The sequence below is a fragment of the Rhinatrema bivittatum genome, chromosome 1 (assembly GCF_901001135.1).
Source record: "Rhinatrema bivittatum chromosome 1, aRhiBiv1.1, whole genome shotgun sequence".
Lineage (NCBI taxonomy): Eukaryota > Metazoa > Chordata > Amphibia > Gymnophiona > Rhinatrematidae > Rhinatrema > Rhinatrema bivittatum.
In genome coordinates, this window is record NC_042615.1 from 153927999 (window position 1) to 153954974 (window position 26976).

Here is a 26976-nt window from a genome sequence, read left to right on the forward strand (position 1 = left end):
TAATTCATGATTGTATTTTTTCTATTTTTTTTTATTTTTGTTTATGAACATTGCACACAGTTTTGATCAATATTTTATTGTTAAACGGTATGCAAATAATTTTAAATAAATAAATAAAGAGTTGATTTGGACTTGAGTCCTTTTGCTGAGGTTTGAGGAGAACCAGGCGAACACAGAGCCAGTTCTACCAATGGAACACTGTCTCGAGAGTAGAATAGCATGATTAACAGTGTCAAATGCAGTGGAAGTTTACATACCCTTGGCAGAATTTTGTGAGTTGTGTAGTATTTTAAGCGAAATATGAGTGATCAGACAAAACGAGTATGTTATTTTTAATGTGTTTGTTTCAAAGTAAACGATTATCACAGAATAGCACAGTCATTAAACAAACCAAAGCAATAAGGCAAATAAAAATAAATAAATAAAGGGGCGCGCACCGACGCCTTTCCCAGTTAAGAGAGAGAGGGCCTCCAAACCCCCTTGGTTTGGTAGCCTTCACTCCTCCCCCCCCCCCCCCCCCTCCCAGTTAGCCCCTTAAAACTCTGCCAATCTGCCTAGTTTTCTTTACATTTTAACTTACATGGCATCCCTATCAGAATTAAAGTTATACGGCAGGGAGCCTCAGCACGAGCGGCTCATGTCAGCATTTACGCGCATATCTTAGGTGCATGGTCCTTTATGAAAACTTGCTGTGGCCTTTAAAATCCACTCATGCGCACGAGCCTGTCTTCACACATCCCCTAATTAATGTGCGTGTCAAGCTTTTAAAATTCTCCTCTGAAACCACTTCCAACTTTCTGCAATTTGACTTCAGTTTTAAAAGGAAAAATTTCTCCTGATCTTTTCAGTTAATAAAAACTTTTTTTCTTTACTACAAAATTGAAAGTTTGTTTTCAACTTGTATTTTTTTGCTACTTCATCAGCTTAGATATATGCATACGTACTTCAGAGTGCAGATTGTGACGCCATCTCTGAACAATCAATTAAAATAGTTATCTGTAAATGCATTTGTTTTATTCAAACAAGTTATAAATAATTGTTTGAGTAATTTGCAACTGAGTAAAATTAAGGCATTTATAGTTCTAAATTTCATAAATACACCAAATATTTTAATGTTTTGCTAAATAATGTATAATTTATTCTTACAGTAGAAAACTAAATAATAACCTGATAAGAAAAGAAATATTGCACATATGTCACTTTTTCCCCTAAGTACTTTCTGTAAAACATAGTTCGTATTGCTTCAACATTTCTGTAGGCTTTTTTTTTTTTACACTGTAGTTCCAGAAGCCACCTGCTTTCTGATCAGTTTAAAGTAAAACCTGAACTGTGAGCTTTACCTTCTAACTGACCTGAGCTTTTGCTTTGATCAATACTTTTCTGATTGGCTTTCCTACATTTCATTGAGCATACATTAGAGATAATATAGTCTAGGGATTTAAACTCTATTAACTTTATTAGCGTGACTGCAAACTTGGATAGCAATCTTTCTTAATGGAATCTGATGAGAATACCTATATATCACCTACTGTACATTCATATGATTTCTCTGCAAAATGTTAATGTAAACTTTAATATTGCTTCTGTAGGTCAAGTACATATTTTCTGACAAAACGGGTACCTTGACTTGCAATGTCATGCAGTTTAAGAAGTGTACAATAGCAGGAATTGCTTATGGGTAAGTAACTTCTTATGTTCAAAAACCCTGGTTTTGCAATTATTTACTGAAATTTGACTTATTTATTTTAAAAGATTTATAATCTCACGCTCTACAATATTCGAGGCAGGTTACAAAACCAGCATGTATAATATTTCGATGCACTTACCAAATATGAAGGAATGGTTGGAATATTTCTGCTCTTTATGAAGCATTAGTGCAAGTAGTTTAGTCACTTTTGTCCAGCCTGCACAGTGTTTGCTTGGCTTTCCTCTCTAGCCTTTCACATTATCTAAATTTTCATCATTCTGTACCAATTAAGAAAATATTTAATGAGAAGAATTTTTCATCAATGTGTGAAGGGATACAGCAGAGTTGATCAACATTTATTTATACATGGTCACTTCAGTAATTTTTGCTTGCACCAGAAGCTGTCATGTAGAGAGCCTATCAAGGAAGTCCAGGGAGATCTTGAAGCTCCGGTCGGAGGGCTGTCAGAGAGAACAAATAAAAAAAAAGAATACCTTCTTAAGCTAGCAAGTTGTGCATTACTTAAAAATATCTGGGACTCCTCACTTTTTATATTTTTTTTCTGTTTTAAGTAATTCTTGAGGTATTTTTTTAATGCAAATAAAAAATAACTAAAACCCATATCTTTTTTCTCCAGATTGCTGGATAAGCAACAGAATAAAGAAAAAACTGGTTTGCATAGGATAGCTGCAATTTTTTTTTATTTTTAAGAAACAAAACACCACTCTGCCTCACCCTTCACCACCACCCTCACTTCTGCTGCATCGGCAGCCATATGCTGTGGCTACCATTCCCTCCCCACCCCCCCCCCCCCCCCGGAACAGCTGATTTGACTGGAGGTGAATATCACCATCATTTTAGCCCAAAGAACTGATTTGGACTCAGGTGCTAGGGCCTTATATGTGACCCTGCTACACGAACTGGCTTGAAATCAGAGCCTATCCCCTTCCTGCTTATGCCAGCATGACTCACTGCTAAAAGCTGGTCCGGGCCTTCAAACAGATGCAAGAAATGGTCTTGGGCAGTGTTTGACAATGGCAACAGGATGAGATAGTGGAGAGCCCAGAGAAATGAGGGACACTGTATCTCTGTGGTTATCCTTGATGACATAATCAGAAAGGGCTTGAACGGTCTGCAGAGGTGCATGCAACCTCAAGTCGTTACTGATAACAGGGAGAACTACAGTTGTAGTGTTTCAGTATTGTGGAAAAATGGAATAAAAATGATTTAAATGTAATTTTGATTTAAATGTAATTTTGATGTGATTAAAACTCGTGTGTGGGAGATCTGGAGAAGCAAGGTGGGATCATAGCAGTTGTGTCATAGGTTTCCCAGGCCTTCATGGGGGTATCAAAGTTGGTCTCCAGCAGATCTTGTTGCCCTGCCTTCAAGGATGCAGTTGTGCTACCACATAGTTTTAACATGACCTAGTGTTTTTGCTTATGGGAGTTCTATTCTGGCATCTGACATAGGCAATGCTCCCTCATTTCAGATTGTATGCTACTGATGCGGCCTGTCTTCATCTGTTTTTCTTCAGTCTTTGAGTGCATTCAGTTTTGGCTAGAGTTTGCTTCGGGTCCTTGGGTGCAGTGTGTGCTATTCACGTGCAAGTAGATAGGTGCTTATTGGACCCCCTGTGGGTCAGGCAATTCAGAGTTACCATACTTCCCTCCAATTATTACTGCATGTGACCTTGACTGCATCACTCAAGCGAACAAGTACGGTTTCAGCAATACACAGTGGGGTACATATTCAGTGGGCAGCCAGCTAAGAAATTTAGGGCCTGATTAATCAAGGTATTTTCCCATAGACACAGAATGGGAGAAAAGCCTTAATGAATCAAGCAGTTAGCCAGATAACTCTTATCCGGCTAAGTTACAAGGATATTCGACAGCATGGCTATACCGCTGAATATCTGCACACAAAATGCTACTTAGCTGAATAAGTGTTATCTGACTAAGTCTAGACGTGCTCAATAGCAAGTCTAGACTTAGCTGGTTAAATTATCCGGCAAAGTATCAATATTGCTACTTAGCCGGAAATGTTATCTGGCTAAGTAGCACCACCTCCAATCCGTACATTGTCCACCCACTTTTTCTACAGCTAAAAGATAGCTGGATAAGTGACTTTTCCATCTAACTAGCAGCCGCTGAGATTACCCAGATATACAGCCATCTGGCAACCGCTGAATAAGTAGTACTTATCTGGCTATATGTCATTTCAATATTGGACTCAGTATGTCGATAGCCATGTACCACAGTTCTTGGCTGAGGCTAAATTACACTGAACACTCTTACCGGTTCCAATCTGTATTTGATTTTAAGCACCCAGCACATCCTTCAGATCACCTTGCTAAGACTGACCCCTTATTCTCCTCTCCTTTATTTACAGGAGCATCTTATATATAAGCAGCTAAGGAGATGGTGATGGTAGTCAGTTGATTTGACTTCCATATGTTTGTATTGCAGTGTGTCAGATATGGGCAGCTATGGGTGCAGAGAACCCCAGGAGGAGGGGCTTCGTTCTACTCTGTCTCTACATAAAGGAGTAAATGACATAAAATAATTTGAGGGGATGGTGGTGATAGTCATTTGATGTGGCCTCTGGGTTGGTGCATATTTATAGTTTGCATTTCAGTGTGTCAGATGGATATTGTTAAGTGTATTGTTATGAGATCACAAAAGGTCTCTGCTATACACATCACCACATTTCAAAACATGGCTGTAGCTAGGTTAGTGGAGAGACCTCAGCAAGCGAGGTTCACTGCCATGTGCTGTGGCAGGGTTGACTATGGCCATAGGCTCACAGCAAGTATGAATTATAAGGTAGTTAAAGAAGGAATACCAAAATAACCAACCTTTGTGTCTACATTTCTTGGGAGTGGGAGAGTTGTGATGAGTTGCCTTTTAGTCTTCGACTTTGATGGCCAGAACTGGCCTGCTCACTACCCTAAAGTATTATGTTCTATACTGTTAAGTGAAACCTGCTATTTTACAGACCAGTATATCATTGCAATGCAGACATTTACCCAATAGCCAACAAACCAATTGCAGGACAATGAGAGGAGCAAGGCTTTGATAGCCCTGCATCTCACTACTGCAAAATGCGTAGAGGAGTTGGCTTCTATGGCCAACCCTGCAGCGGCATGATGCTTTATGGAGGGCTTGTCATGATGCTTCTTGAGTATTTATGAACTGAGATGCAGTAGATGAGGGTGTGGTCGCTCTACAGGTATTTTGGGAAGTTAGAGTGTGTATATTGTTGTATCATAGTTGACTTATGCTGCGCCCATGTACATCCAATAAATAGCTTCTTCCTTGAGCAACAGGCCGATGAATTTCCTTTTGCAGGGGCAGTTTAAAAAGATGGGGTAAGGGGTGGGGAGTGGTAAATTGCCTCCTCCCCCCAAATAACAAGCAGCCTCAATGGATTCACACAAATAGGTCACATAATTCTGTTTCCCAAACTAATAGTTTGGAAACTTAAAAATTTGACAGCTTGCTGACCCACTAGGCAACCCTACTGCTAGCTCCCTGCTCGAATTCCCAACTTATTTTTCTTTTATAATTGCTAAAAGGAGCCTTCCTATTTCATGTTGTAAAATCATCTGATGTCTATAAAGAAGAGACAGTAAGGCAGAAAACATCTCAAGCATCCATGTGTTTTCAGATTTTGAATTTCATTTGTCCTAATTTTCAAATGTATCATCAGATATTTCCAAACTTCATGAAAAAGCTACACGGTCCCCCAACACGGACTGTGCTTCGTATAGAAAACTGCATTGGGAGCAACCCCAAATCACAGCTTTGCAAGGTATTAACTGCTTAGAAAAACAGTATGATTCTAGGTAACCTCATTGCTTTGATTGGATCCCTTAAGTATTTTTAAATTCCTTAATGCATCCATATTGCATATCTTGAATCCAATGTTCATGCAGTTACCTCTTTGAGCTCATGGTCAAAATCTGCACTGTTGCCCTTCAGCTACCAGAGCCAGCACGTGTCACCCCTTGAGTCCATACCCCAGAGGACACATGCACTTGCTCCTCTGTGCCCATGGTAAAGGCCCACCATCTTGTCCTCCAGAGGTCCCATGTTCTTGACCTATACATTCATCCCTTTCAGCCTGACCGATTTCAGTGCACTAAGCATCTTAAAACTGCTAGGAGACCCAAACTGATTTGTAATGTCAATGTGGGTATCATGTCCTTGAAACCATACCTTAGTTACAATCCTCTTTGAAAATGCATCAGAGTTCATGTGTCACTAAAAAAATAAAAAAAATAAAATAAAAAATCCGCTTTGGCCAGCATGCACTTTGAAGCCGCACAGTACATCCATGTTTGAAACCTGTCTTGGCATTCACAGCCCCGTGTATGTAACATGGCTTTGGACTTCACCTTCTAGACTCATTCTGGTACTTCTGTCTTCCAGGTACATTTCTGCACCTGTGGCCCTTGTTAGGTATTGTGATGGCTATAATACTGGCTGTAATACTTCAGTCGTATCTTGTCTCCATTGCTTTCAAGGTTTGTTATGGAATTTTTGGATATTGTGGTGCATTTAGACTATTATGATCCTTGATACATATTGTGGATTTTGGACTTTCGGTCACTTTGAGACCAGAGTTCATCATTTTCAGATGATTCCAAGCAATTTGATGATTTGCTTCCAGGCACTAAAATGTGACTAGGGATTTCTAGGCACATGTCTGAGTACTTTTGCTACCATAATGTGATATTCTGAGTTTCTTGGTGATAGAAATATTGGAACTATTTGCATGCATATCTCTGAAAATGAAATTCACTTCAGAGACCACAGTTTCTGAATTACCAGAGTTAAACACTTTAAATCTCAGTACTTTTATTTACTGAAGGACATCCTAATAATGTGTTTTTTCATTAGTAGAGGGTTTTTGTTATGATGGTTCTTATTAAGGAAATCCCTGGGTGGGCCCTTAGCTTGTGTGGCCTGTGTTCACAATGGACCTAGTTGCTCAGTGCTTTCACAACCAGTAGGTAGTTTTAATGCTGCAGCACCAAATGAAGTTGTTTGCATGCTCTGGTGCCCTGTATTCATTTATCAGAAGTAAGTCTTATCTTTACTCCAAGGGAAATATTTCTGACCTGAAAAGAGACTGAAAAGAGACTGATGATGATCTTCAAGACTTTTCAGTTGGCACAAGTCATTTTTGGGATCTATATTCATCTTATGCAGAGTAAATCTTCAGATACCAGGTCTGTTCCAGAACCAACATTCTTTACAAAGATCTGCATATACAACTTTGATGTACATATATGTAGCATTAGGATACTGAATGGGACTGAGGCCTTGTGATTTCCTTCTATCTGATTTGTTCCTAAAAACAAGGTTAGCAGAGGGGCCATTCCTAGAAAACTCTTCCAGTTTGGTAGTCTACTGCTTTTGTCATGGTACTGTACTCGTAGACCCCTGAGATTAGGGTGCAATCTATTGAGCATTGTCAAGTCTTCTACTATCGGTTGTTTATGGAATAGGGATGAATTTTAAAACCGCAAGGAATAAGGGAAATTTGTTTCATTCGGGAGGCCCCTAACCAAATTGGAGACCCCTGAATGAAATGAACCTTACTCATTGCATTTGTTTTGAAATTAATACATCTGGCCTAAGTCTAGGCCCAAAACTGGGGCTTCACCTAAGGGGTAGGCTGAGGCCCAAAGTAGGGGCCACAGCCTACACCCTGGTGAGACACCGGTGCCTTGGCCTAGGCCCGAGCGCAATGCCAGGGTCTCTTACCTGATCCATTGGGGGTATCCGAAAGCAAGGCTGGGCCTTGGGTCCCGAAGTCTGGGCGGCCGATTCCATTTTGATGTATGGCAATTGTATGGTAATGCCATATATCAAAATGGCGCTGTCCATTGGGCTGAATGAGCTGGAGTTAATTAACTCCAGTGCAAACCCAGCAGACGGCGTCAGAAAAAAGAAGAGGATGATGAGGGAGCAGTAGTGAGACCTGGGCTTCTTGACTTGGATGTGACTCGAGGCTGAGACCCAGGCATTATGACCCGGTCTCCAGGCCAGGCCCAGAGTTCGGCCTAGGTACGAGCCTAGGCCCTGACATCAGGACCTGGTCCTCCGGGCCAGATCAGGTGTTGGTACTAGGTCTGGGCTCTGGCTTAGGCTGAGACCCATATATCGGGATTGGGACCCTGCCTCTGGGCCAGGTCACAGTGTCTGGTCTGGATCAGAGCTTTGGCCCAGGCATTGGGACCTGGCCTCCAGGTCGGGTTGTGATATCTGGCCTGGATTCGGGTCGAGGCCCCATCTTCGGGACCCAAACTCCGGGCCAGGTTGCAGTATTTGGCCTGGATGGGTTCTGGCCTATGCTGAGGCCCAGGCATCTGCATCTAGCTTCTGGGCCTGGCCCTAGCATCGGGCCTGGGTTCAGCCAAGGCGTCGGCCTTGAGTAAGCTGAGAGTGTGCAAAGTCTTTAGACCTCAGCCTACACAAGGCCAAGGCCTCGCTGGTGAATCCCCTCCGGACTGGGTAAGTGGGGGACCAGGGAGGATCCTGGCCCTAACATTTTTTCTGTGCCGGCAGGAAAACCCAGGAGCCCCCGATTTCGATTTTTGGTCGTCCTTTTTTTCTCATGAATTAAACAAATCAATCCACAAACCGAAATTTGTAGGGAAAAAAATCTCCTGAAAATGAATTGAAAAAGAAAATGAATATTTTTCCCCTACACATCCTTATTATGGAATTCATGCATATGAGCAAATTCCCCCAGAACTTAGTTTTCCTCTGACCAGGGTTTCCCCAACATTTGTTATCAGAGTTCAAGGTTAAAACTTGCACTGGATCTCAATATTCACTTTTTTCTAAGACTGCCCATGCTTCTGAATCGCTTTATACTTGGATTAATTTTCCAGTGCTCTAGGCAAGGCACCTTTACCTTGGAGTTCTGTATGGACAAAATGCTTTGCATCAGAAATCTGACAATTTTTATATCAATATATCCAGAATTATGGTACCCTGATTTCAGTTTATTTTCAGTCCAAAAGATCCCTCTCTGCCGATTCTTGATGTTTCAAAGTGTTTGCCTATATTTCTAGACTCAGTGATTTTCTTTAATTCTCCTGGCATTAAGTAATAGGTTTTTACTTAAATCCCTTTTCACATAACCTTTCCAGTGGTCCTTTGTATTAGCATCTAAGGTGAGGACAGTGTAAGTTTTTAAATCCTAACTTAAACCCTAACTTCATAATCTGGCAAAGGTTACTCAGGTATCACAACTCTTCTGTAGGAAGGAATACCCTTTTCCTTTGATTAAAGAAAAGTCAGGTCCCCTAACCCTTAATTTAAAAAAGGAAGAAGAGAAAGATGGCAATTCATGTTTTATTCATGCTCTGCCTCTTGGGTACTTGTGCACTAAAACTATTCAGCTTTGTTGTGCCAGCATGGCCTTGGACCTGGGGCTTCTGGGAACAGTGGTCTACCCTGGACCCAGGAGACCTGGGTCCAGGATTCTTCCTACCTCCCCATCCCCACCCCTACCCAGGAGCTCCAGGTCTGGGTTCATGCTCACAGCTCCATTGACTAACACTAGCCCCAGAAAAGTGAGTTTAATTTTTCACCTCTGACCCAGGACTTACATTCCCGGCATTAAAAAGAAACCATGAGTTTAACGCTCCTCCCTGTGTTAATGAAGTAATTAGCTATTATTCCCTAACATGGGATTTACATGGAAATATGCTAATATGTGTACATTTTTATGCATATTTGTGTATGTTTGATCATCCATTGTACCTGAAGACTGGAGGATAGCAAATGTAACCACAATATTTAAAAAGGGCTCCAGGGGCGATCCGGGAAACTACAGACCGGTTAGCCTGACTTCAGTGCCAGGAAAAATAGTGGAAAGTATTCTAAACATCAAAATCACAGAACATATAGAAAGACATGGTTTAATGGAACAAAGTCAGCATGGCTTTACCCAGGGCAAGTCTTGCCTCACAAATCTGCTTCACTTTTTTGAAGGAGTTAATAAACATGTGGATAAAGGTGAACCGGTAGATATAGTATACTTGGATTTTCAGAAGGCATTTGACAAAGTTCCTCATGAGAGGCTTCTAGGAAAAGTAAAAAGTCATGGGATAGGTGGCGATGTCCTTTCGTGGATTGCAAACTGGCTAAAAGACAGGAAACAGAGAGTAGGATTAAATGGACAGTTTTCTCAGTGGAAGGGAGTGGACAGTGGAGTGCCTCAGGGATCTGTATTAGGACCCTTACTTTTCAATATATTTATAAATGATCTGGAAAGAAATACGATGAGTGAGATAATCAAATTTGCAGATGACACAAAATTGTTCAGAGTAGTTAAATCACAAGCAGATTGTGATAAATTGCAGGAAGACCTTGTGAGACTGGAAAATTGGGCATCCAAATGGCAGATGAAATTTAATGTGGATAAGTGAAGGTGATGCATATAGGGAAAAATAACCCATGCTATAGTTATACAATATTGGGTTCCATATTAGGTGCTACAACCCAAGAAAGAGATCTAGGTGTCATAGTGTATAACACATTGAAATCGTCTGTTCAGTGTGCTGCGGCAGTCAAAAAAGCAAACAGAATGTTGGGAATTATTAGAAAGGGAATGGTGAATAAAACGGAAAATGTCATAATACCTCTGTATCACTCCATGGTGAGACTGCACCTTGAATACTGTGTACAATTCTGGTCACCGCATCTCAAAAAATATATAATTGCGATGGAGAAGGTACAGAGAAGGGCGACCAAAATGATAAAGGGAATGGAACAGCTCCCCTATGAGGAAAGACTAAAGAGGTTAGGACTTTTCAGCTTGGAGAAGAGACGGCTGAGGGGGGATATGATAGAGATGTTTAAAATCATGAGAGGTCTAGAACGGGTAGATGTGGATCGGTTATTTACTCTTTCGGATAATAGAAAGACTAGGGGGCCCTCCATGTAGTTAGCATGGGGCACATTTAAAACTAATCGGAGAAAGTTCTTTTTCACTCAACGCACAATTAAACTCTGGAATTTGTTGCCAGAGAATGTGGTTAGTGCAGTTAGTATAGCTGTGTTTAAAAAAGGATTGGACAAGTTCTTGGAGAAGTCCATTACCTGCTATTAAGTTCACTTAGAGAATAGCCACCGCCATTAGTAATGATAACATGGAATAGACTTAGGTTTTGGGTACTTGCCAGGTTCTTATGGCCTGGATTGGCCACTGTTGGAAACAGGATGCTGGGCTTGATTGACCCTTGGTCTGACCCAGTATGGCATTTTCTTATGTTCTTATTGTGTGAGTGTTACCATCAGGTTCTGTCCATGAACTCTGCATGCCCTGCCTACTCACTATATTTCAGTTTCTCTACAGCTCAGCCCCCAGGGATCGCTGTTCCAGTATCTGAGGGACTACAGCCCAACCGAGCATTCCAGCTCACTACTGCCACCTCTGGTGGTTCAGTATACTGTCTAATAAAAGAACTAGTGTGTGTCTGTCTCCTAACTCTGAGCCTGACCGGTGGTCCCTCTCGGGGTCTTCCCCCGGGGGCGTGGTCATCTGCCACTGGCCCAAGGATCCATCCACAACTCTCCTAAATAATAACATTAACATTTCCTAAATAGTTGCATGCCGTTAAGAGACACGAATAATCAACTCTTTCACAGGCACATACCTAATCTGCTGCTCTATAGTTAGTACTAACTACTATAGCTGCTACAATTTATTACTTCTGTAGTGCTACTCAACATAGGTAGCACAGTACACAATTGCACAAGAGACAATCCCTGCTCTATAGAGCTTATAGTCTAATCAAGACAAATATTCAGAGCAAAACAAACATTTTGGGCAATGGTTACATTCACTTTAAATGGTAACAGTAATTAACAGATTTTAGATAACTAACACACTTTAACCAAGTTTTTATGAGTTCTACATCTTGCATTATTATCCTGACCCTGGTATCATTTTATGTTGGTCCAAGAAAACAAAGAGGTAGGCGATCTATGATAGCCGTCAGGAAAACAAAAACACAATAGATGCCTCAGTCTTATTTCAGTATTTATTAGAACAGAGATGTGCTCAATAATTGGGCAATTATTGAGCACATCTCTGTTCTAATAAATACTGAAATAAGACTGAGGCATCTATTGTGTTATCATTTTATGTTGTACAGTGCTGCAGAAATTAAGCAGACTTGTGCCTCTGCCATTGTGATTCCTCTAAGTATAAGAATTATGGTTGATGGAGCTTTGTGTAAATAGCCTATTATATAACACATACCAAGCTCCCTCTTTGCCACATTGACTCAGTTGAATTAATGAAGTATAGCTACCACAATCCTCTGAAATGCTGCATTTGTAAAGCTTATGTGAATTCTGATAGCTTAAGGAGGATTGATTGGACCCCTTAGAAAAACTTGCTTCCAAGAAATATCTTTTGTTTCTCTAATGGTTTTTAAAAATACAGGTAAAAAATATTCCCTATTTTTAGCTTTTGATAATTGAGTAGGGTAAGAAACGTCCTCAGTGTCCAGCTTATTTTCTAATAATGCAAACATCAAGTTCTCTGCTTGCTGGGTTATATAGTATGACTTTGGACATTGAGGCTTAAAAATGGTAGTTGGCTGAGGCTATTCTGTGATGCTAGACATGTAATGTGATTAAATTATGTATGCGACATCTCAAATTCTTTAAAGTAGAAAATAATGATCTTATTATAATAATATTAAAGCACTACGACTACTATTCCTTATCACTTCTGAAATGCTACTAGATGTACGCAGCGCTATAAAAAAAATCACTCTTCTCAGTAGAGCTTACCGTCTAATCAAGACAGACATATAGGGATACAGGGCAAAAGAGGTTTCGTGAATATCATGTATTAAGAAAATTATTGATATCAATAAGACTGTGGGATAATTAGAGATTAAGGTTTAAATGAAGCCTCAGAAAGGTGGGTTTTTAGACCGGGTTTCAATAAGACTAGAGGGGGAGCATGACGCACCAATTTAGGAAGTCTTTTCCAAGTGTTCGATGCAACCAGATGGAAAGCACGGAGTCAGAAACTGGCAGTGGAAGAAGGGAATAAATAAGAGAGACTTGACCAGTGAGCAGAGTTTAGAGGTGGGGTATATAGAGAGAGGAGAGTTAGTCAGGAGCTGCAGAGTGAAGGCTGTTATAGGTGAGTAAACAGAGCTTGAACTTTATCCAGAAATGGATAGGAAACCAATGTAGTGATTTGAGAAGAGGAGTTATATGAGTGTAGCAACTTTGTAGAAAGATAAGTCATGCAACTGAATTTTGGACAGATTGTATTGGAGATACATATTTCACTTCCAAGCCTGTGAGGGGCAAGTTGTAGTAGTCTAAATGGGAGGTAATGAGAGAAGATAACCTCTATGACAGAGCAGCAGTACTAAATCGGTTTGTAAAAATACATGTCCCTGCTTGGTGACTTCAGGTCAGATCCACTCTGATATCTTCATTTTCACTCTTAGTGAGAGTGAATGTGCAGTTCAAGCTTTGTTCTTGCTCAACTACAGGCAGATAATAGCTTACCGGTGTCATGATTACAGGAAACATAATCTGAAACCAGGCCAGGTAACTGAGAAGAGTAAAAACTGATCCTGTCTTGAAAACTGAGCATATCTAAACTTGAAATTATAGAGCAGGGGGTACATGCAAAACTCATGTTATCTTAATACTATAATACAACCCAAGCTATTACAAGAATTCTAGTATGCTCTTGTTTTATATTCTGCTTCACATTAATGTTTTGAAAGGCCCTGTGTGTTTTGTAAAAATCCTTTCAATCTTAGAGAATATAAAATGGTTTTTGTTTTTTTTAACAATTGTACTGGGTGTTTCATAACCTTAGCTTCCCTGATTGCAGCAGCAAACAGAAATCTGATAGAAACATGCAATATACCATTTTAATCAGCATTTGAAATGTAATTAAACAGCATATAATTAATGGTTGATATGCAAACAGTCAACTTGCAAATCGGCTTTAAACAAGCAGTGTATGAACACAACAAATTTTGAAATAAATTGATATCGTTTTTCAAATTTAAAAAGACCAATTCCAAATTTTGACACAGTTTTGGTGGAATAATGTCCCTGACCATTTTCCTTCAACATAAAACTCTTTACCTCATACATAAAAATGGCAACTATGTTTTTGGCAGTGTTCGAATCTGGAGAGTTCCCCAGCCAAACATCGTTACCCCAAAAATCAATGCCATTTTCTTTAAACAGCTGTTTTGAGGCATTAGCTCATATGCTTGGTGCCGCCTTATGGACAAAAGTAGCTTTGCCTACTATCAAAATGTTTTCTGGACCACTCAAAAATGGGATAACACTTTTGGCTAAAATTTTATTCCAAAAATAGGTGCCATCCCAAGATTCCCCATGTTCTTTGATTACCCACCTCATTTTCTTCACTGTGAACATGACAAAAAGACCCATGCAAGCAGGGTTTCTGACAATTTGCTGATATTGTAGCTCTTTGATAATTTAATTCAAAGTTTTTCTCCAAACTCAATCATTTTGAAAATTTGGTTTTTGAAGTGACCAAATGAAAAATTTGTCGGAAGGTGCTAAATGAAGAAAATCCTCTTCATCCCAATTTCATAACCAATTTGCCAGCCAGAACCTGTCTTGGATAAGGGTTTTGGGTTTCAATGGGTTCAAAATAACATAAAACCCCTGGATACCAGCCCTGACTTGATAACAATAACTGTTTATCAACTTTTTCCCTCCTCTCATCCAAAATCATTTGTGCCACTTTCAACAGCTTTTTTTCTGCTTGTCGCTGGAATTTTCAATGAATTTTGGCTTTCATGCGACAATTATAGTGGTCAACAGTCATCAAATTCTGTAAAACAATCATTGGCAGTCTTGGTTTATGTCCTCTGAACCCAGCTTTTTCCTTGCCCTAATTTTTCGGCAATCCAGTTTTTCATAATAAAGGTTGCTCTAGATCATGTGCCTCACAAAATACAATACACTTAATATGGCCAATCTGACACTGTTTTTTGCTATTGTACGTTCTGGCCATAAATAATTAATGCGAAAGATACTGTTAAATTCTAAATTGAATGATCTACAAAATGGTACAAAAATTATATTAGGATAATCCAGTGGGGTGTTATGGGGGAGGCAAAGGTTATGCAACACTCTATTGAAGGGGGGTGACTTTCAGTAATCTGCGCAAGTCAGCGCCTACAAGTTCAAGTTGGTGTGTCTAAAGCTGTATTTTGTAAACTGTGTGTTGCGAGCCACACTGTCTATAAAATAACACTTATTTCTGACCTGAGAGCTTGGGTCTGTGTTGGCTAAAATCGAATTATGTCACTCACCAATTGTGACCAATTCATCCTGCTCTCTGTGGAGAACCCTTTTTTCAGGTAAGAAAATTTGCTTTCTTGATATTGTTCTTGTCTTCCCCTCAAAGCCTCATACCATGACCTCGTATAATAGAGCAATGGTCCTCAACCCAGTCCTCTGGACACATCCAGTCAGTCTGTTTTTCAGGATAGCCACAACAAATATGCATGAGAAATTTGCATCCATTGCTTCAATGTTATGCAAATCTATTTCATTCATATTCATTGTGGATATCCTGAAAATTCAACTGGCCAGGTATGTCCCAAAAACTTGGTTGAGGACCTCTGTTCTAGAGCATTTTTTTTTCTCTGAAAAAGATTTGCTTCTTCTCAACTATTGATACCTTTCAGGTATTTGAATATCTCAATCATATCTTCCTTTCTCTTTCTTCTTGGGTATATATGTTGATCCTTGAGTCTCATTTCATAGGACTTCAGTGTGGACTCTGAAGGATTTTGGTAGGTTTTTCTCTGCCACACCTTCACTCTATTTGTAGCCATTTGGAGGTGCAGCCTCCAGAACGGGATGCAATATGCTAAGTGAGGTCTTACCATTAATCTGAACAGTCATTATCATCTCCCTCCTTTTGCTAGTTATGCCTTGCCCTATGTACCCTAGTATCCTTCTTGCTCTGACCAGCACCTTATCACATTGTTTCAGTACATAAAAACATAATTTCCATACTGGGTCAGACTGAGGGTCCATCAAGCCCAGTTTCTGTTTCCAACAGTAGCCAATCCAAATCACAAGTACCTGGGAAGATCCCAAACAGTAGACAGATCCCATGATGTGTTTTCAGACTGTCTATATGGCACTTGAAACCACTGTTAGACCCCTTGACGTCTGAACAGTCCTTCAATCTCTTCTTTTCTCTAGCCTCGACTATTATATATATATATATCTGGAAAGGAATACGACGAGTGAGATTATCAAATTTGCGGATGATACAAAATTATTCAGAGTAGTTAAATCACAAGCAGACTGTGATACATTACAGGAGGACCTGGCAAGGTTGGAAGATTGGGCATCCAAATGGCAGATGAAATTTAATGTGGACAAGTGCAAGGTGTTGCATATAGGGAAAAGTAAACCTTGCTGTAGTTAAACAATGTTAGATTCCATATTAGGAGCTACCACCCAGGAAAAAGATCTAGGCATCATAGTGGATAATACTTTAAAATCGTCAGCTCAGTGTGCTGCAGCAGTCAAAAAAGCAAACAATGTTAGGAATTATTAGGAAGGGAATGGTTAATAAAATGGAAAATGTCATAATGCATCTATATTGCTCCATGGTGAGACCACACCTTGAATACTGTGTACAATTCTGGTCGCCGCATTTCAAAAAAGATATAGTTGCAATGGAGAAGGTACAGAGAAGGGCAACCAAAATGATAAAGGGGATGGAACAACTCCCCTATGAGGAAAGGCTGAAGAGGTTAGGGCTGTTCAGCTTGGAGAAGAGACGGCTGAGGTGGGATATGATAGAGATCTTTAAGATCATGAGAGGTCTTGAATGAATAGATGTGACTCAGTTATTTACACTTTCGAATAATAGGACTAGGGGGCATTCCATGAAGTTAGCAAATAGCACATTTAAGACTATTCGGAGAAAATTCTTTTTCACTCAACGCACAATAAAGCTCTGGAATTTGTTGCCAGAGGATGTGGTTAGTGCAGTTAGTGTGGCTGGGTTCAAGGAAGGTTTGGATGAGTTCTTGGAGGAGAAGTCCATTAATGGTTGTTAGTCAGGTTTACTTGGGGAACAGCCACTGCTATTAATTGCATCAGTAGCATGAGATCTTCTTAGTGTTTGGATAATTGCCAGGTTCTTGTGGCCTGGTTTGGCCTCTGTTGGAAACAGGATGCTGGGCTTGATGGACCCTTGGTCTGACCCAGCATGGCAATTTCTTATGTTTTTATGTAATTCCTTTTTCACTGGTCTCCCTGCCTATACAATTTGTCCATTACAAATTATACAAAATTATTCAGCCTGTCTGTTAACTGGGACCAAGAGATGAGAAGGACCAGTGAACACCAGGAATTCTTTATTCTGCACAAACCATCATAAAAAGCCAGACTCAGGCCTAGTTTCACTCAATTGAGCTGCTTCAGGGGCTACTACTCAAACCACAATAGATGCCGGTAGTTGCCTGCATGCAGCAGTTCATATATTGTCCTTAAGCACAGGTTTCTTGAGTGTACACCACAAGTTAAACGCGTCGACGCGATCACTTCTTACCAACCGTCCTTCTCATCTCTTGGTCGCTACTTGCAATATTGAATCGGTTTCCAGTTTGTTTCTTTGTTAACTGGGACCTCCACGCATGAACATATGAAACTGTGTAAGGGCACACAGAGTTCATTCAAATCTCAATGCCTGCACTTCCTCCCTGCTAATTTTGTGCATTAGAAGAACAAGTTTTAAATGTGCTTACTGAGTACCAGTACTCAAGTTTCACAGTGGGTGGCAGCAGGTAAATGCACTTGTGTGAACTGAATATTGGAGAAAGTGAGGGATAGAGGAGCCAGATGCTAGGAAAAGGGAGGGGAAGGTAAAACCTAGATGCTGGGGAAGGGAGAGGAGAAGCCATATGCAAGGAAGGGGGAAGCAGGTTCCAGATACTGGGGAAGGGGAGGGGACTTAGGAGCCAGATGCTGGAGAATGGGGGAGGCAAGAACCAGATTTTGGGGAAGAGGGCATGCAGGAGCCAGATGGTAAACAAGGAGTGGGAGATTAAGAAGCTGGATGCTGGGGAGGGTTGAGTATAGAAGGTGGAAATGCAGGACTAAGAAATGATTGAAAGACAGAAAGATAACAGTAGTAAGGGGAGAATGGGAGGGCTGGAGAGGGGGTGAAAGTTAGAGCAGATAGGTGAAAAGTGGAGAATGAAGACTGGAGGGCATAAAGAGGAGAAGCAGGGGTGAAATCTAATAATGAGTAGCTGGAAAGGCAGAGTAGCAAGAAGATATGAAAGGGAAAGATCAGTGGTAATCAGAGATAGGGAAGAAAGGGATGGAAAGAGGAGAGAGAAGAAACGCAAAATGGACTGAGACCTTGGAAAAGAGGTTACGAGAAGACGAACAAGAGAAAAGCATAAAAGAGAGACTGGAACCAATATGATTTGAAAATTAAAATTTATAGACAACAAGGGAAGAAAAATATTTTATTTTCAATTTTATAGGAATATATCAGTTTTCAGAATGTGCACTTCTTATCTCTGTATTTTGCCTATTTTGAAATGGTCTATATCCATTCATTTTTCTCTTCATTTAAATTATTAGATTTTTACTTTAATTTTCCCCAAATAATTCTTTCACCATTATATGACCCTTGGTATCGGCTGAAAAAACACCTAGCTTTCTTTGGACTCTCTCTCCCCATTCATGGGCTCAGTGGAGGCCCCATAAATCCCTGCTGGGGGTCCAGTTATGGTCTATGGGAAAAGTTGGCAACCCTATGACCAGCATGCCAACGGTACTACAAAAATCATTTGAGTGCTGGCATTAGCAAGGAACAAGATAGGCAGTGGTTAAAGGAATAGAGAAAGGAGAAGATAATGAGAAGACAGATTAATAATGGGGGAGGTAAAATAGACTACAATAAACAAATAGGTATGGATGATTATCTTCTTTCAAGTGATTAGACATCTCAGCGTGACACAAGCTGATCCATACCCCTAATGCAGAATTGGCTTTCAAAACATGTGTGTCAGGACTTTGGATTAATATTAAGATAAGTAAATGAAACTAGTTTGAAACTTTTATTTGCAAAAAAAAAAGACAACCAATGATTAAATATAACTTAAAGAAGGTGTAAAACTGGTAGTGCTTATTATGATGGTCCACTTATGATTGATAACCTATTTGTTTATTGTAGTTAGCATTTCTTGTGGTATAACCCAATCTCTTGGAGGTAAGATAGAGATATGACATAAGAAGAAAAGGAAGGAAGAGAAATGAGAAACTGAACACTGAAGAAAGTGTTTTGGAGAAAACTACAGACTAACACAGTACTCCCCTTGAACAAAATTAAATAGTGAAGCAAAGGTTGGGAAAACATGGACTGCAATGTAATTGTACAGTATTAGTCTTCCTTTCTATATGTCCTTTTTATATTTGATTGCCTACCATTTGATCTCATTAGGACATTGTCATGAAATGTTTTCAGAGGGAAATTCTGTATTCTTGTGAGCTTGTGTTAAATTAAGATTCCAGAACGCTTGTCTTAGAGAAATATAAATTTTATTTGCATTGAATTACATTATACTGTAGCAACACAATTTTTCAGAGTTGTGAGAAGTTTGCATTTAACTTGTATTCCTACTTTTTACTTCAATGGTTGAATACTTTAAAGTGAAAATAATTTTTTTTTCTGGTCATTTGGATAGGAAGGCAAAAAATAGTGGCCTCCAGGATAAAATGATAGACCACATTAAAAAAAATCTGCTCTCATACCATAAATATATAGATGAATAACTTATCCAGCTTAAATTAGCTGGATAACTTATTCTAGATATTCAGTGGGATAAAAGTCAGAAAGGAGATAACAGTAGTAAGGGGTGAATGGGAGGGCTGGCGAGGGGGTGAAAGTTAGAGCAGATAGATGAAAAGTGGAGAATGAAGACTGGAGGGCATAAAGAGGAGAAGCAGGGGAGAAATCTAGTAATGAGTAGCTGGAAAGGCAGAGTAGCAAGAAAAGAAATGAAAGGGAAAGATCAATGGTAAACCGAGGTAGGGAAGAAAGGGATGGAAAGAGGAGAAAGAAGAAACGCAAAATGGACTGAGACCTTGGAAAAGAGCTTAAGGTGAACAAGAGAAAAGCAGAAAAGAGTTTGGAACCAATATGATTAGATGAATAACTGTAACTTTAACCGGCTATATTCAAAAGAATATAGCGTATTTTTTGCTCCATAAGACGCATTTTTCCCCCCAAAAGTGGGGGAAAAATGTCTGTGCGTCTTATGGAGCGAATGTAGCGTCTCTTCCTCTCGCGCGCCGTCCCCCCCCCCCCCCCCCCCACCTTCCTCCTTCCAACTCAGCCCAATGAGTATGGCGCAGGTCAAACATCAGCTGTTTGAACCACGTGCACTACGGAGGCCCCTCCAGTTCAAACAGCTCCCTGCCGGTCTGCTGTTCCCAGGGTGCCATGGGGTGTATCTTACTATGAAGGTCGGCAGTACCCCAGGAACAGCAGACCAGCTGGGAGCTGGTTGAACTGGAGGGGCCTCCGTAGCACATGTGGTTCAAACAGCTTATGATTGACCTCACTACGCTGAGCTACGCAGAAAGATGCACCCCGGGAACAATAGACCGGTAGGGAGCTCAAACTCTGCTGGCAGAAGACGATACATGGCATCAAAGTTAGTACAGGCCATTTCCTTCTCATTTGTTTAGATATATTAGATGTTTCATGCATTTGACCTGTGCCACCATACTGATTGGGCTGAGTGGGGAGGAGGTGGTGGAGGGGGGACAGCGCACGAGAGGGAGAGACGCTACATTCGCTCCAGGGGGAGCTCTGTTCAGAGCCCGTCATGGGGACAGAATTTCTTTTTTCTTATTTTCCTCCTCTAAATCCTAGGTGCGTCTTATGGTCAGGGGAGTCTTATGGAGTGCAAAGTACGGTAAATGGTTTAGTGCTGAGCTGACTTAAAAATATAAACCCCAAAACACTCAAGCGGGTCTTGCGGTCCAATTTCCCCCCATAGCTATATTATAAATATAGGGTCTGTGACCCGATCCTCTCTTCAGCCCCAAAATGACAAAAATAATCTTATAAGAACCTGATCAGCACAGCAATCCCCTCTCCCGGTTCTGCCATAGTTACCTCTGGTCTGCTCCTCTTTCCCCCCAGTAACTCAAGCCTAATGTTCCCACTTCACCTATCACCATCAAATGTCCTCAGTGTACCGGTGATCCTGGGCAGACTGAAAGTTTTCAGAGGTGCTGGGTGTGGTGAGAGGGTTGGGGGTGCTAGGTGGGAGAATGGAGAAGAGGAGTTGGCCAGAGGTAAGTATGACCAAACCTCGGGAGGGGGATCTGCAGTGATCAGATCCTTTTAAGAATATTTTTGTCGTGTTTGGGGGGGGGGAGAGAGGGAGGACCAGGTGAGCAGGCCCTGTGTTTACAAAACTTGGTTTGGGTGGGGAATTGGGTTGCTAGGCCTGCTTGAGTGGGTGTGGTTTCTTTATTTTTTTTACACGCAGCTCGGCACATAGCTAGCTATATTGTGAAGAATATAGCCAATTAAGGTTAAAGTTATCTGGCTACCTGTAGCCAGATAACTTTAAACCTGGTCTCAGCCATACCTTGTTAGCCAAATAAATTATTTAGCTAACTCCAGATATCGTATTTAACCAGATAAATTATTTGGCTAACTCAACCCCACCTGAAAACACTTATCCAGCTAAAATTTAGTCCCGTAGAAATTCAGAACTTGACATTTAGCTGGATAGTTTACATGTTATCTGGCTAAATGCCTCTGAATATTGGCCTCATATTTTTTTCAGACTATTAATATCCCTACTTGATCTACCATAGACCATTGCTTGCTCAGTTTTCATCTTAAATGAGGAAAAGCTCAAGAACATATCAGCAATCCATATATGCAAAACTAGTTGAATAACCATATTGCCTAAAGGAAAGCAAACCTGGATAAGTGTTTGTAATTTGAGTACATCTATGTGAGTAAAGTTCTTTGACATATTAGTACAGAACTAATAAAATGCAATAATGTAATTTTTTTACTTCTCTCTCACTTTTAATGTTATGAAGATTTCTGTTGAATTAATGGTCTTGTTTGAGTATCTTCTTTCTCACTTTGTCTTCTTTTTTCTGTGGTTATATCTCCCTTTTATTTCAAACTTTTTTCTTGTCCAGCCATTGCCCTGTGCCTGATGACTATAGCTATTCTGAAGATGATTGGTAAGCATTAATTGTCTTCTCTTAAATATTTCTCCTAACTCCTGATTTCATGTATGCTTTATTGTATTTGATAGAGTTTCAGGAATTGTGTACAACAGCCAAATATATTGTGAATTGCAGAATACTGTTAGTCATATACTGTATTTGGTAGGCTGTGATTTCAGTATTTCATTTAGTGATGACATGGTAAGCTGCTAGAATGGAACTTGGAAACTTTTTTAATCATTCATATTTATTGGTTTTTAAATTTAAATAGAATACATGAAAACTATAATACAAAAATGTAATTACTGCATGTGAGTAGGCATAGGCATACTGTAGCTGTCAAACTAGTCGTTTATCATTTCATGATAGGGCCTTAACGTGCGCGATAAATACCCCAACGCAATTACATGTGCAAATATACAATTGAGTATGCATGAGGGAAGAGTAAATGCAAAAGAGGGTCTTCTACTGCTTCACGTGGTCAATTCACAATAACGCAGGATTTAATGTCAGAAATAATTATACCTATTTTTTGGCGTTACGGGGGAAAAAAGGTTTTATCGCATGTGTTCGGCCAATACCGCGATTCGCAGCTATTACCGTGCGTGAAAATTTGGGGCCTTATTGCAAACACACCTACCAGGCCCTCCTGGGCCAATAAAAGCAGCTGTTCCCACCTGGCCTGCCTTCCTAAATCCATTATGTTTGTGGCAAGTGTACTTGTGAGGGGATACTGGATGCTTGAGGGGGATCGCCACAGACAACAAAAAGAGGAGGAAGAAGTCCCAGCACACAAGTATGAGCCACTGGCCCTGCAGAGAGAGCGTCAGGGCCCTCGACAGCGTTTTCCTTGCAGACGGCCGCAGCACAGGGGGTGCATATTCCTTCCACAAACTACTTTGCTGGGCATGCTAGCAGATTATGTGGTAAGCAGGTATCACCTCATCTCTTGGACTTTCATGGAATTATATGATGAAATTGGAGGAGATCTGGATCCAGTCACGGAATTATCTCATGCTATACCTGGCCTACCAAACTATTGGCCATCCTGCATTTCCTGGCATCTGGCTCCTTCTAAATGACAGTAGGAATAGTTGGGGGAATGTCCCAAAGCACTTTTTTCCTGCTGTCTGGGCTAGCTCATAACAGTTGTATCCGACTGCCTTGATCGCTGCATAGTATTCCCTTGGGACAGACAGCACTTGATGGATATCAAGAGAGCCTTTTATGCCATAGCACAATTTCCAAATGTTATAGGAGCTATTGACTGCACTCATATAGTCATCATCCCACCACGTAACAGGAGATCTACTGCAACAGAAAGCTCCTCCACTCCATCAACATGCAAGTGGTCTGTGATGCATGACTATATCCTTGATGTTGTGGCCAGGTACTCGGGATCTGCCCATGATTCCTTTGTACTTAGGCAATTGGGCCTCTTTGAAGATTTTGAGGATGGCCTCTATGGTAACGGTTGGCTTGTAGGTAAGACACATGCTTCTTTTGCTAATTACTGTCTGGCTCTATTTCCATCAGCCCATTAGGACAGAGGTTGGGGGGCTGTGGGGGAGGTAACAGCCTTGATTACCTGCCAAATGGCTTGTACTGTTAGGTGTAGATGCCAGAGTGCCAGGGTGTGCCTTTCTACATGCTGGAGATGCCTGCTAATGTATGGTCATACAATGTACTTTGCCACCAAACATGTGGGCAGCCACTACACACTTTCACAGGCTTCACTTAAAACATTTGTCCTTTCCAAGCTTCACATTTCCAGCAGTAGAAATGTTTGTTTACTCACATTCTTTTAGTATCCACACTACTGGTACCCCCAGATCCTGTGTGGCCGGTTAGTCATTGGTCAGCGAGGATCTCAGCCGCAGTTTGTCTTGAGTAAGACATATGTAAAATAAAAGTTGCGGCATGCGCATTATTTGGACTAGCAAACTCACTGTATCAGGTCAGAACAATGTGTATCTGGGGAGGACATACAGCAAGCATCCTGAGACTTGCATTATCATCCCAGGGGCCTGAAGCTTTGGACATATGTGACAGCTGTGAGGCACAGCTCCATGGTTTGACTGCTACAAAGTGGTACTGTTTGTTTCTTTATAAGTGACAGGTACACAGTTGGAAGGAAACCCACATGCAATTACCCATCGGGAAGAGCTGACACAGAAATCACAAGTCCCTATACTGTTCATATATTGTCAACAAATAAAGTAGCATGGACTTGGGGTAGGGAATCAGTATTTGAAAAGCCCAACTAACAGAGATAACCTTACACTGTCTTATGACATATTTTGGCTTGCCATTCATATGTCCAACTAAAGATGGTGTGAATGATATAGCCATTTTGTGTTTGCCGCAGGAAATTTGGGATATGGTTTCTGGACCTGGCTTCTCATCCCCATTGTTATTCCTAACATGCCGGCTGAGATGAGGTACAACGAGGCATTATGTTCAACACACCTTGTGATAGAACGTATTTTCAGTGTCCTCAAAAGTAGGTTTTGCTGTTTGGACAAAACAGGTGGAGCTTTAATGTATATGCCTCCCAGAGTAGCAGATAGAGTGCTGCTATGCTGTGTACGTCATAATGTCGCCCTATGTCATGGTCTACCAATAGAGATACTTCAGGACCTACCCCAGGACCACCGTATCCATCCACAGAAGGCCCAGGACACCACGCTGAGTGGCAGCCAGCTTTACCAAAACCTGATACATGCCACTTTGCCTATTATCAATCAACTACTCCTCCTCCTTCTATATAATAGAACCAAGCAGAATGTTTGCATCAGTTCTCCTCTTGACAATCTTTCTTTTACTCAAGCTTTCTCTGTCTGGCACAGTGTGTTAAGAAACCATGTTGGCCTAGTTGGGATTCATCTTGACAATGCTGAAATTGACTATGCCAAGTAAAGAGAACAACAGATGTGTCTGGCCAAAGGTTTTCAGAATGATTGTGACTGTAAAAGAGCCAGAACTATACATAGTGTTCATGTAGGCATGCCAACACAGTGTACATAGCTTGCCCTAGCTTACTGCGTTTGGCTGGCTGGGCCTAGTCTTTGGACACAGTCCTAGACCTCGCATGTTGTAGACATAGTTGCATAGGTATCAGTGCTAGTGCAAGGATGCTCAGCTGCCCTAGGTGGTGTCAGTCTACCACATGATCTCTCTCTCTCTCAATCTCGTGGGGAGAGAAAGATTGCACTGGTGCCATGCAATGCCCTCACATCAACTGTGGCGCCCTGCCCACTTCCGGTGCCCTAGGTGGCCACCTAGTTTGCCTAATACCTCCTACTGTCCCTGATAGCTATGCTCATCTATCAGGTGTGCAGTAACAGGCTTTCCTAAAGAGCATGTCAAGGATAGTGTTATTTCCACAATGCTCACAGGTGTTTGCAAGCCAGCATACCTGTGAGGGTTTGGGTGCAACCATACACATGCACTGGCCTCTAGCTACCTAGGCTAAATGTCAGCTATCATGTCCAGATGGTGAGGGCCTTGTCTGTTGAGATGTCATGTTGATAATGTTCACTTCTCAGAGAGCCTAGGCAAGGATGCTGTTCGAACCTGGTGAAGGCAGAACAGGGAATCAGAGGGTTGGCATGGTTATAAAGTCATGTCCCAATTGTCAAGGTCACAGTATGGTTTTGAAAGACTGTAATATCACTCACATGTCTACTTACCAAAGCTTCACCTAATTGAACCCATCGCAAAAGTGTGTTTGAAGCTATTTGCCTAGCATGAGAGGAGTCTGGAAGCCTTTGCCCACTAAAGAGATGTCTGTTCTGCAAGGCCCTAAGGCCATACAGCTGAGGGCTAGTCATCTTGTGCTGCTGTATGTATGTACCTATAATTAATGCCGACTTGTGTGTTAGTAGCGATAGCTATTATCTGTTATTCTTCTTTTGCTTTCTGTGGCTACCTTTAAAGCACATAGGCGTAAGATTCCTGGGATGAGCTGCATGCAGAAAGGTCAGAGGCGAGGGTGATGAAGGCACAATCAAGTGGTTTGGGGTTAGAGGCCCTTGCTGATCCACATGACAGCCCTGACTTGTGGCTCCCTTGGAGGAGTAGCTGTCCTATAGGCTATGTCTTATGTGGTGTTTGTCATTACAACTGTGCTGAGCAAGGCAGGTGTGCTGAGAGGCTGTCAATCATCGGCTCGGTGTATAGCATCCTGACTTAAAAAGGTGTCTGCTGAGGCCCCAGGAAACTGCAAGCTGCCTGTATGTTAAACCAGCCACAGTGTAGAACGTATAGGCCTACTGCTCCCAGAGGTCTCATGTGGTTGCCCTGTTGGCTTATGCATGTTCTGTGTTGGTCTCTTGCAAGACATACATTTAGTGCCACCTGAGGCCTTGAAGGGCTCATGTTAGTACCTGAGACAAAGTATATACCATATATGCCTCGGACAGATTTGTGTCTGGCGTGCCAGTGTAGTGTTATTGTTTGGGTGGACCCTTGGACACTGTGGCTGCTGACCACGCCCATGGGGGGAAGTCCCGTGAGGGGCCACAGGTAAGGCTCAGCTTTAGGGCACACAACACAGATCTTTTATTAACAGTATTGAGGAGCCACCAGAGGTGGCAGTAGTGAGCAGAGATGAAGCCCGGCTGGGCTTGTAGTCCCTCAGGGCTCTGGAACAGTGATCCCACAATGGCTGTGCTGTAGTGAAGAGAAACTGAGATAGTGAGTACAATGAAGTATATGCAGGGTTCTGGAATAGAGCCTTGTTGGTTGAGTACTCACACAGCGGTTTCTCTTGGTAGGAATCACAGGACCTGGAGTAGAGGCAGGCCCTCAAGGAGCAAGTACCTGGTTCCAGGGAACAGTTCTGAGAGAAGTAGATGGTAACTCACTGATGGTGTAGGCAGCGGTATCTTCCAGGCAGAAGTGAAGTCCAGGCAGTGAGTCTGGGAACATGGGCCCTTAAGGAGCAAGTACCAGTTCCAGACAGCGACCTGAAAGAGAAGA

At 41.3% G+C, this 26976-nt stretch overlaps 1 protein-coding gene across 4 annotated transcripts in view; it reads left to right on the plus strand.

The window, feature by feature from the left end:
• Positions 1-26976, plus strand: part of ATP8A1 (ATPase phospholipid transporting 8A1) — a 559403-nt gene that overhangs the window by 179762 nt on the left and 352665 nt on the right. For 3 of the 4 annotated variants that reach the window (XM_029588616.1, XM_029588605.1, XM_029588626.1), the window contains exons 14-15: positions 1590-1678; positions 21964-22008. In XM_029588616.1, the coding sequence (XP_029444476.1) occupies positions 1590-1678; positions 21964-22008 (134 nt within the window). The remainder of the gene's footprint in view (positions 1-1589; positions 1679-21963; positions 22009-26976) is intronic. The other variant, XM_029588632.1, reaches the window with a different exon arrangement.